Source organism: Schistocerca nitens, chromosome 2, assembly GCF_023898315.1.
Source record: "Schistocerca nitens isolate TAMUIC-IGC-003100 chromosome 2, iqSchNite1.1, whole genome shotgun sequence".
Lineage (NCBI taxonomy): Eukaryota > Metazoa > Arthropoda > Insecta > Orthoptera > Acrididae > Schistocerca > Schistocerca nitens.
The window spans coordinates 302,059,650-302,071,282 of NC_064615.1; the positions used below are offsets into that span (position 1 = coordinate 302,059,650).

Sequence of the window (11,633 nt, forward strand, 5' to 3'; positions counted from 1 at the left end):
CTCGGGCACGCATTACTGAGTGATGTGCACAAACTGGTAAAACTGGACACAGATGTCAATAGGCCATCACACCACTGCCGCATTTTGACGTTTCCTGTGGTCCATGCACCTGTAGAGGGCATAACCAGGGGTGCCACATCACTCAAACATTGTAATTCGAGAAAAATAAAATATGTTATTCCTTGCAGCAGTGTTTTCCTAGCCACCCCTGACCAGAAATTCCGCCTCTGCAACCTGCCACTTCACCACCTCTGCACCATAGTGGCCACATTCACCACCAGGTTGCTACAGAGTGGTATCAGAAGGCCTTGTGAACCTCATCTGGCAACTGGTGCCAGTGCAGTCAATCTCCATGCAGCACAGATTCATAACTGCAGCATGCACAGGGCACAGGGTGTCACTAGTAGGGACGCAGTTCAAGCTCTGGCTAATGAAATGGCACAGTTGAAAGTGCATAATCCAGATTTATGTAATGAGCTTGTAGCCACAGCAAGTTTGATCACACCCTTCTCTGTAATGTTGATTGATGATGTGATGTCCTTTTTGGATGACGTGCAGTTAACAGATAATATTGGGGATGTGGGAGGAGGGAGGTCACAGGATTAGTTATTACAGGTGAAAAAGTTACAGTTGGTAGAGAAAGCCAAGATGTATGTCAGATGTACAGAGGATTAAGAGGTGCAAAATAAATAAATAAATAAATAAATAAATAAAATAAAAACAAACTGTGATACAAGAAGTGAAACAGCACGTGATTTTTTTGCAAGCAATTAAGTAGTATGTCAAAGAAATATAATGAGTTAGTAGAGAATTTTGGAGACAGAATATAGAAAGTGAATGTGCAGACTCATGAGTTAGGGTAAATGATGAAGCAAATAGAGTCATACTTCATGAAATGGAACAGACAGCACTGGGCACATTTGTGAGGGGATTGCTGACTGATACATCTAGATGAGGAAGATTGAGTACCCCAATGGTTTTATGCTCTGTAGTGAGGTTGGCCACATAGTTTGAAGAAATTGATGCAGTAACAGGAGTACAGGATAAGAGAGGAGTATTCTCCGCTAATGTGAGTTTTTTTGGACGTGGAAGAATGGGATGTGCAGAAGCAGTGTCACCAACCTCAGCATAATACATGTGGGGTTATTGGACACCATTAGTGTGATTGTAGGAATGGTAAGTGGAAACAGGGGTCAAGGAGACAGGTGCTAAACATGCAAAAGCGAACCCCAAGATCACCATGTGGATTTCCTGATAAATCTCTATGCAGCTAATATGAATGCAGAGGGAGAAAGTAGTAAAGTGAGAATAGTGGAAGATAGAAAGCACAAGTTTTTATTGGACATAGGGGTACTTGAGTCAGCGCAAGTATAAACCTCATGGGTCGGAGAAGATTAAACTCTCCACATTACAATTGACATGGGGTTGCAGACAGATATGTGGAACCTTTGAGTTCAGAAATGGTAAATTTTCATGTGGGAGGTATAGCGTTTTAGGCAGTGTGTAAAAGTCAAGCCCCGAGTAAGTGTTGGTTACTGCGTGATCTTGGCATTGGACTTCCTGACAACACAGCATGCCAAAACTGATCTTAGGGGTAAACTTTCTGACTAGTGTAGAAGGTCACCAGTGTAGTATGAATGCAAGGTATGTCAGTCTTAAGGAGTGAACCATTTAAACTACAGTCAACAACAGAGAGGATTAATTCGCAAGTTATTGTGCCACAAGGCACTGGGAAGGTGGTCTGGGACTGGAATGGCCTATTAATGCATTGTGTTTGCTAGAACTGCTGGTAGAACATGGCACATTACACACATCATGTGACTTTGTAAAGACAAGCATAGTACATGTATGGGAGGAACTGGACAGGAAAGGACAGCTCGTGAATTTAGATAATTTTGGCGCCGATGGAGTACAGCTCACCAACGGAATGTTGGTAGATAATTTGATGTCTTGGATGATATGACTGTCAGCATGCACAAGGGTAGTGTGCAAATTGCCAATAAAACTGCATTGCGTAGAATGTTACAGCAACTTAGGAGTGCTGATAGACTGGAAATTGAGAAATTATTGTTTGAAATTGAGGATTTGTTTTTTCCCCTAGGGCCTTTACTAATAATGCCTGTAACACAACACTGTATCCCTACAGGAGCTGATATGTCTGTGTAACATAGACCTTACCGTATACTGCACTATATGTAACCAGCATTAGAGGAACTCTTTAGCTAACCACAGAATGGATAGTAGAGGAAAGCATTAGTCCACAGAGTGCAGCAGTCATAGTTGTACTGAAAAATTCACTGGATGGGATCTGAAGATATAGATTTTGTTGTGACTACAGACATCTTAACAGAAATACTACAACCAATGCATATCCGACCCCAAATATTACTTCAACAGTGCAAGTACTTCTCTACCTTAGACCTAAAGAGTGGGTACTATTAGACAGAAGTATACCTGAAGGACTGTCTAAAAACAGCTGTCTCAGTTCCCTGAGCCATTTTCAATATTTTAGAATGCTGTTTGGCTTGAAAAATGTCCCACAATGTTTTAGCTTTTGCTGGACGGAGTGCTGCAGAGTGCCGAGGGGACTGAAACCTCACTAGTGCATTTCGTACCTGGATGACATATTAGAAGAAGTTAGCAATTTATGGTATGTTATTAGCAGTGAAGGGGTTAAGATGGATCCAAGGCTGATACACACAGAACACAGTTAACCAGTTTGGAACAAGGTGTATTGAAAAACACACGGGTATTGCGAAGGCTAGTGATGAAGATAATGCACCTGGTAAAGACAGCAGTGAATTGGGACCTGGGCACATCACGAATGCCATACTCAAGCACCAACACTTCCCCGCCTTTTGGAAGACGGCCAAGGTCCTGATGTTCAGGAAGCTGGGGAAAGACCACTCCCTCCCACAAAATTACCGACCCATCAGTCTGCTGAGCATGCTCAGCAAGATCATTGAGAAGGTAATATTAAAACGACTCACCAGGCACTGTATCACAAATGACACCCTGAGACCGGAGCAATTCGGTTTCAGGAATCACCACTCAACAACACAACAACTCCTCCGCGTCGTTGAATACATAACACATGGATACAACACAAAAAAAGCAACTGGGGCGGTGTTCCTGGACATCGAAAAGGCTTTTGATCGTCTAAGGCACAACGGCCTAATACGCAAACTTAGCGACGCAGGGTTCCCTGACAGGCTCGTACGTCTCATACACTCATATCTCACGGACAGGAGGTTCAACACCGACGTGCAGGGCAAACAATTGACACGACATGGTATCCAGGCAGGAGTACCCCAAGGCCCTTACTGTTTAACCTCTACATTAACGACCTCCCAGCTACACACAACACGACGGTAGCAATCTACGCAGATGACACTGCCATCCTTGCACAAGATTGGAAGCCGTCTAACATTAATTCACGACTACAGACTGCACTCAGAACGGCGGAGCCTTGGCTGGTGAAATGGCATGTTAGAGTAAACGTCGACAAGTGCCAGGCCATTCTGTTCACTAAAAGACCGAAGCAACTGCGCAAACATCAGCACTGCAACCCAATGACACTACACACATGCCCAATACGCTTCCGCGGGAAGATCAAATATCTCGGTGTCTGGCTGGACAGGAAACTACTCTGGGGGGACCACATTCAACACGTGACCAACAAAGCTAACGCGAGGCTCAAACAACTCTACCCTATGCTTAACAGGTGTAGCACACTGAACAGGAGGGTATCTAGGTCCATGTACATGTCACTTATTCAACCCCTGATGACGTACGCAGCCCCTGTCTGGGGATACGCTGCGCCAACTCGCCTGCGCCGTCTGCAGCTCGTACAGAACAAAGTACTCAAAATCATAAGCAACGCTCCATGCTACACACACATCGCGGACCTTCACCGGGAATACCGGCTAGATACTATCTTGCAGGTATTCCAAAAACTCTCCACACGGCTGTGCAATAACATGAGACACTCGCGCAACCCGTTTATCCTTTCTCTGGGTAACTACGACCACAACCATAGATGGAAGCATAACAGACCAAAGACACTACTGGCTAGGAACTAAACATCTATGGTCCATAGAAAGCTAACACGACAGTACTGGCGAGTCCCTGCAACACAGTTATTACTGGAAACCGCAGATGTTCGACCAGCCGAAAAACAGGCAACCACAGGGAAACTGTACTGTACACAGCACGCAAACCAGCCACACACACCCACTACACCGTCTGTGAGCCGATCTATGACCGATCGACCACTAATCTACAACGACCTTGAACTGTTGCAAGGACGCAGCAACTGCAGCAACCGCCGCAACGAGCTCCAACAACGACAAAGGTAATGATGCACGATACCTCGAACTAACATAACCACACCTTGCATGCACTGTCGCAGATATCAAGCTGCTACTGCCCTTACTACCTGTCCTACTGTCGCAGAGGTTTTTTCTCCCTTGGCGCTTGCCTTTGCACTTTTTTCCCTCTGCCCTTACAACCGCTACCCTTCGATCGCTTTCGTCCACTTCTATCTCCTGATGGACCATGTTAATGAGTAATCTTACCCAGATGCATGGATAACATCACAGCCCGCATCCTGTGACTCCTGATTCAAAAACTAACATGTTATACAGAGGTGACAGTAGAACTTTTGGTTTGGTCACCACGTTGGTGTGGGCGTGGAGGGACCCCATCCTATATAAAAAAAATGGGACCTGGAAGCTGTACAGGCCTACATGGATTCTTTGGATAGGAGAATGGCAGTACCAAGATTGTTGCAATCTTTGGCCAATAGCCCTCGGTATCCTTGGAAAATACTAGAGGAGCTGCAAGAAGCAGTTCTAGATGTGGCCCATGGGCAGCTGAGCCCAGTTCTCTTAAGGGGGGACGTACACGAAACTGCAGTAATTTTAAAAGTATTTTATAAAACTCTAATTTTTTAAGATAATCAATCCAAATTTGGTACAGTTATTAAGAAATGTTATGCGCATATGAACCTAAATTTTCATTTTTATTGACCTTTTACATCTTTAATTATTAACAATTAATTTTTTTTCAACAATGTAATTACAAATGTTCCTTTTTTGAGAAAACTGTGAGAGCAATGTTAATGAATTTTTGTACACACTTTCATACCAAATAATTACAAAACTCTGTGGAGCAGAATTTTTATATCTTCTTTTGTTCAGTTTTTACGGGTCTCCCAATTTCCCTGAAAAATAATATATCAAATTTAAGGAATATTTTCTACCATAAATACCTTACTATTTTATTAAATGAAAATTCCTTCCACAGAATTTTTCACTATAGTACTGACTAGTCATATACCAAATTTCACTTCTCTACCTTTTGTGGTTTTTGAGAAAAAGGTACATAAAGTTATAAAAATGTAAGTTACGGGAAAACTGAATCAATGATTTGATAGTGTTTGTATTAGGTCTTACCGTCTCTGTGTGAACTAGTGCAAGCCATATGCATACTCCTCTTCATCTGCAAGCAGTCTCTTCTTTGCTTGTCTTCTTTGGTTAACCTGCTGTTCAATTTTATTGGCTGTAATATCAGCCGCAGCAACTCTTTTGTCATCGATGTCCTTCAATATTGAATAGGTGAAAGCTCCTGGATGAAATCCTAGCCTCTGTAGAGTTTTTATTCTTCCAAGATTACCATTGTTAAAAACTAAACAAGCATCATATGCAGCAATTTCAACAATAATTGTTGAAACAAATGTTGTTTTTGGGCAACGTTTCCAAATCAGTGAGTTGTAACTTTCATTAGGGTTTTGTGTCTTTCCATGCACACACTTTCGTAGGAGGTCTGGCTCTGCTAAACACCTAAATGTTGGTTTTATAGCACTTAAAACAGCCACAGGTAAACTGTGCTTGTGTGAATAGTTCATGCCATCACGCTCAGCCTGCTTGAATTTGCACCACGATATGTCACACAAATTATGTACAGGTTTGTCATCTGTGGATAGTTTATGAAAATAAATAGACCACACAGCCTTCTGCATGTTATTCAAATTTCCACTGTTGTCCCTTATTGCCTTGCCATAGTACACTTGTAAAGAATGAATTTCTTTGTCTGTGAGTCTGTTGGGACCACCTAAAAGTTTTCCATCCTCAAGTTTCCTGCCCTTCAATTCACGTTTCAATTTTAAAAGTCTGCCTCCCATTCGTTTTTGCACATGTCCAACACATTCCAACTTTTCTATAGCACAATGGGGACCATAAGGTTCACTTTCCAAAACAGTTTTGAAGGAGCTGGAGTCACCATCACCAAGGTATTTTGTGTATCTAACACCGTACTTTTCCACACTTCGATGGAACATAAGTTTCATAGCTGCAGGTTCCATTCCACCACTAGAACCAGAATAATTTCTACAGCACACTTTCTTGTGTTCAACCTGCCACTTATTTTCTTCCACTTCACCAGCTCTCTTTCCGAGTACACAGCTATAGCAATATTTGCTCATTACCTGAACGTCAAGAATTTTTCCAGTATCAACACTAATGACAGATGATACTCCATACAGTGATGTATGTCCACGCTTCATCCACGTTCCATCACATGACACACACAAATCGGTGTCTGGCGTGTTATCTGCTTCTGTCTTTAGTTCACTATTCATCTTCACAGCTTCCTTTGCAGAGGACTTCAAGTTTTCTTCCACTTCCTCTTGAAGAGCACTTAGCAGTGTTTTATTTCCAGTGGTGTACCTAGCACTTGGTTGTGGCATGTTCATGATCCCACAAAACAGTCTGGTACCTTCCCTGCCTATGCCCAAACATCTCATGCCATATATTAAACGCATATTTGCTTCATATATCCGGTTACTTGATGCCGAAGTTCTAAAAGCAGTGTCTGAATGACAGCTTTCACAAGTAAGATGCAACATACACACTATTCCAATTCTGTTTTCTTCGTCATATAATCTCAAACTTTTTGCACCACAGTCAGCACATACACAAGCAGATGATATAATATCAGATAGTATTTTCAAATCAATAAGCCTAAAACCACTAGTAGCTTGAGTGTCTGAGCCACAATCATCAAGTGATTGACAGCTGTCAATTTTCCTTCTCGAAGCACTCGCTTTCTTGGTTGAAGTATCGTTTCCATTTGTTATTATGGGGCTGGTTTTCAAGTTGTCTTTACTACATCGAGAAGCTTGACACTTTCTAACCTTTTTAAACACCTTACTAGAACGCGGCATGCTGCAAAATATAATAACAAGTCTACTTACAACTTTCGTAAAAATGTATTCCAAACAAACACTCGTAAACAAACGCTATAAATCAAAGAATATAAAACCAGCGGCAGAGATATTATTCCACAGCCTTCTTGATGTAGTACACAAACGTTCCCTGCATTGTGACTGCACAAAACTGGAAAAAAACGCAGTATAAATAGATATACGAGAGGATGAAGACCAAGATGGGGGGGCGTCGCCCTGTGCAAGCTATTACAAATTATTATTTTTTTCCCCCTTAGAAGCGGAATTGGAACGTAATATTTGGTAATTGAAATTTCAATACCATGTAGTAAATGAAGAGCCAATAAAATTTTTTTCACAAATTTGGTCATTTTCATGTACGTCCCCCCTTAATGACATCAGTTTTTGGTTGGCCTACAGAATGTGCAGAAGGAATTGGCACTGGAAGTGGAACTGATAATTGAACCACATAAGTCGAATCCACCACTGTATGGCATACAGTTCTCGATCAGCGATGGGCAAGTCAGATTCAGATGTTACACCACTCATGCATACTCATTAAAGTGGGCAACTTCGGCGAAATTTGTCCAAACAAAAACACAGGAGATACTACTGATTGCAGAAGATGATGGAAGCCACACAGTGAGGTCAGTAACCAAATTGTCAGAGGGAGAGGTTTTCTATCTGCACAAGCCAGATGGTACATACGGATACTGGCACATACAAGGTACAGTTGTATTTATATAAAGCAGAAGGTCAGGTTTGTCCACATGATGTAGTGGAGCCATGCTCCTATTTTCAGCAAGTGGGTTTGCACTGGTAAATGGTATCGAAATTGTAGTAGCAAACTGCTGCGAACAAGGTAAGCTCGAGACAGCTGAATGTTTGGATTTGCATGAGGGTGGAATAATTACTAATGGAACATAACTGGGCAAATGTTTCACCTGTCAGCTTCTGTTACAGGGGAAACCAAGTTAAACATTATGCAGCTGCAGTTTGTAGTCCACCCCCTCCTTCCTACTTGCAGCTATTGTCCACATTAGTCTTTGATGAGGATTTGAGAGGAGTGAAGATTAAAATAAATTTTCTAGTTTACTTATCTACTCAAATAGAGTTAGCTCCGGTTCTTCTTGTCTAGGGGTCCGATTCTTGAAGTTGAAAATCTCACATTTTAGGTCCTCATGGTTGAACTGACCAAAATAAATTTGAATATTGTTGTTTCAGAATTTTTGTTGTTATGTTAATATACTTTGTCACATTTTAGTATATCATACAGTCTTTTGATTTTTCACATTAACACAGTCGAAATTACATTGTTCACACAAAATACAAAAATATATCCGATCACTCGGAGGCATGCTTACTACTGTCTCACTCACCGGAAATAACAATTTTTCTTGACAAATGAATTTCTATTAATTTTGACTATTATTTCATAAATGAATCCAGAAATTAAGATAGTAAACAGTATTAGATTGTGTAATCAATAGTAGACATTTTAAGTGTACCAAATAATTCATAATTTCAAATGTTTCCAAAAAATAATAATTTTAACTGTACTTTCAGGCCTATTACTTATCAGTTATAAGATCCAAAATAAACTAATTCCTTTTCATAAATTTTAGCTTGAAATACAACATACTGTGTATAAAATTATATGAAAGTTTTCAGAAAAGCAGCTGAGATAATACTGACCTGTCCAAAATCCGAAAAATAATTCTGGTATCGACAACTACTGATGAGGACAAGTAATGCTAGAGAATGATGTCCCATTACAAGTTGTACTGGTCAGAGAAGCTACTAGCGATCCTTCCAGTGGAAAATCTGACCTATCTGAATGAAATGTTGAATCTCAATCTAATCCTTTTCCAACTGACTCACAGTCATGCAAAGAGGGCCATTTCACTGGAGCAAATGCTTTCACAGGTTCTGCAGTATTGGGACAAGAGGGGGTGAAGAGGAGGAGGAGGAGGAGCAGCAGGAGGAGGAGGAGGAGGAGGAGGAGCAGCATCAGCAGCAGTTCATGATCGAGACCATAAGGATCACAACTACAGGCACCACAATAGGGTTAACTCTGTTTTGCACAGCCTTCGCCTACCTTAAGTGGGCGGCTGCTCAACAATACGATCCTTCAGTGCATCATCTACCACTGGTCTGGTTAACCACTCATACATGTGAAGGTGCAGTAAGTGCAAAAACTATATGTAGTAATAATCGAACAATGGATACACACACACACACACACACACACACACACACACACACACACACACACACACACACACACGGAAAAGGAGAGAAGTAAAAAAAACTGGATGTGTTGATGGAATTATGGCTATGTACTGCTGGAATGGTAACATGGAAGAGGCTGGATGGGCGAGAAAAAGACCAACAAAGGTTGAGGCCAGAGGGGTTACGGGAACATAGGATATACTGCAAGGAGAGTTCCCACCTGCACAGTTCAGAAAAGCTTGTAATGGTGGGAAGCATCCATATGGCACAGGCTATGAAGCAGTCATTGAAACAAATGATGCTGAGTTGGGCAGTGTGCTCAGCAACAGGGTGGTCCAGTTGTTTCTTGGCCATAATTTGTCTGTGCGCATTCATGCAGACAGACAGCTCGTTGGCTGTCATGCCCACATAGAATGAAACACAGTAGTTGCAGCTTAGCTTGTAGACCACATGACTGGTTTCACAAGTAGCCCTGCCTTTGATGGGATAGGTGATGTTTATAACCGGATTGGAGTAGTTGGTGGAGACAGGATGTATGAGACAGGTCTTGCATCTGGGTCTATTACAGGGATACGAGCCATAAGGTAAGGGGCTGGGAGGAAGGGTTGTGTAGGGATGGATAAGTATATTGTGTTGGTTCAGTGGATGGGGTAATACCACTGTGGGAGGGGTGGGAGGCATAGTGGGCAGAACATATTCATTTCAGGGAACGACAAGAGGTAGTCAGAATCCTGGTGGAGAATGCAGTTCAGTGGCTTCAGCCCTGGGCTGTACTGAGTTATGAGGAGAATGCTCCTCTGTGGCCGGACAGCGAGACTTTGGGAGATTGTGGGGAAAGATAAGGCACGGGAGATTAGTTTTTGTACAAGGCTGGGAGGATGATTACGATCTGTGAAGCCCCACGGTACATTTTGAGAGGGACTACTCATCACTGCAGATGTGACGACCACAGGTGGCTAGGCTGTATGGAGGGGACTTCTTGGTATGGAATGGATGGCAGCTGTTGAAGTGAAGGTATTGTACTTGTTAGTAGGTTTGATGTGGAGATAAGTACTGATGTAGCCATCTTTGAGGTGGATGTCAACATCTAGGAAAGTGGTTTGTTAGGTTGAGTAGGACTAGGTGAAGCAAATGAAGGAGAACCTGTTGTCTTTCTGGAGGCTTGTGGATAGGGTGTCCTCTCCCTCAATCCAGATTGCAAAGACGTCATCATGAACCAGGCGAGGGGTGTAGGATTCTGGGTGTTTAGGAAGCATTCCTCTAGATGGCCCATGAATAGGTTGGCATAGGATGGCGCCATGTGGGTGCCCATACCCGTACCCCAGATTTGCTTATAGGTAATTACTTCAAAGGAGAAGTAATTGTGGGTGAGGATGAAGTTGGTCGTGGCGACTTGGAAGGTGGTTGTTGGTCTGAAATCCATGGGGCATTGGGAAATGTAGTGTTCTACAGTGATAAAGCCTTGGGGATTAGGGATGTTAGTTTAAAGGTAGGTGGCATCAATGGTGATGAGCAAGGCACCAAGTGGTAAAGCAACAGGAACTGTGGAGAGTCGGTGGAGGCACTAGTTGGTATCTTTTATATAGGAGGGTAGATTCCAGGTAATAGGCTGAAGGCGTTGGTCTGCGAGAGCAGAGATTCTCTCAGTGGGGGCCAGTATCTGTCACAATGGTGTGTCATGGGTGGTTGGGTTTAAGGAACTTTAGAAAGCACGTAGAAGGTAGAAATGTGGGGAGTGGCAGGGGTTAGTAGATAAATGGACTCCGGGAAGAGGTTGTGGGATGGGACTAAGGATTTGAGGAGAGACTGGAGATCCTGTTGGACATCTGGAATGGGATCCCTGTCACAAGTTTTGCTGCTGATGTTGCTTGCAGTGTGTTTTCAGCTGCCAGAGGCTGCAGGCACGTGTGTGTGTGTGTGTTGTGATATTTTATTTATTTATTTATTTATTTATTTATTTTTTTTTGGGTGTGTGTGAGACCTATTTTTGACAAAGGCCTTAGTAGCCAAAAGTTTATATTGTAACAGTCTTTTTGTAGTGCCTATGGAGGCATTACCTACAAACAAATCCAGGGTACAGCTATGGGCACTAGCATAGCAGATAGGCACTAGTAGTTATTCGATTGTGCCATATGATTGTATGATTATCTTTTGAGATAAACTAATGTTTTAGTAG

At 42.2% G+C, this 11,633-nt stretch overlaps 1 protein-coding gene across 1 annotated transcript; it reads right to left on the reverse strand.

Moving 5' to 3' along the window:
- Nucleotides 1–5,004: 5,004 nt before the first annotated feature.
- LOC126234380 (uncharacterized) lies at nt 5,005–7,555 on the reverse strand. The gene is made up of 2 exons (XM_049943067.1): nt 5,457–7,555; nt 5,005–5,224 (listed from the first exon to the last, which is right to left on the reverse strand). The coding sequence occupies exon 1, from the start codon at nt 7,223–7,225 to the stop codon at nt 5,471–5,473; it is 1,755 nt and encodes a 584-aa protein (XP_049799024.1). The 5' UTR covers nt 7,226–7,555; the 3' UTR covers nt 5,005–5,224; nt 5,457–5,470.
- Between the last annotated feature and the right edge of the window lie 4,078 nt (nt 7,556–11,633).

What these genes read in the sequence shown, in the direction of transcription:
- LOC126234380 (XM_049943067.1), bottom strand. Translation starts at nt 7,225, where the DNA reads ATGCCGCGTTCTAGTAAGGTGTTTAAAAAGGTTAGAAAGTGTCAAGCT.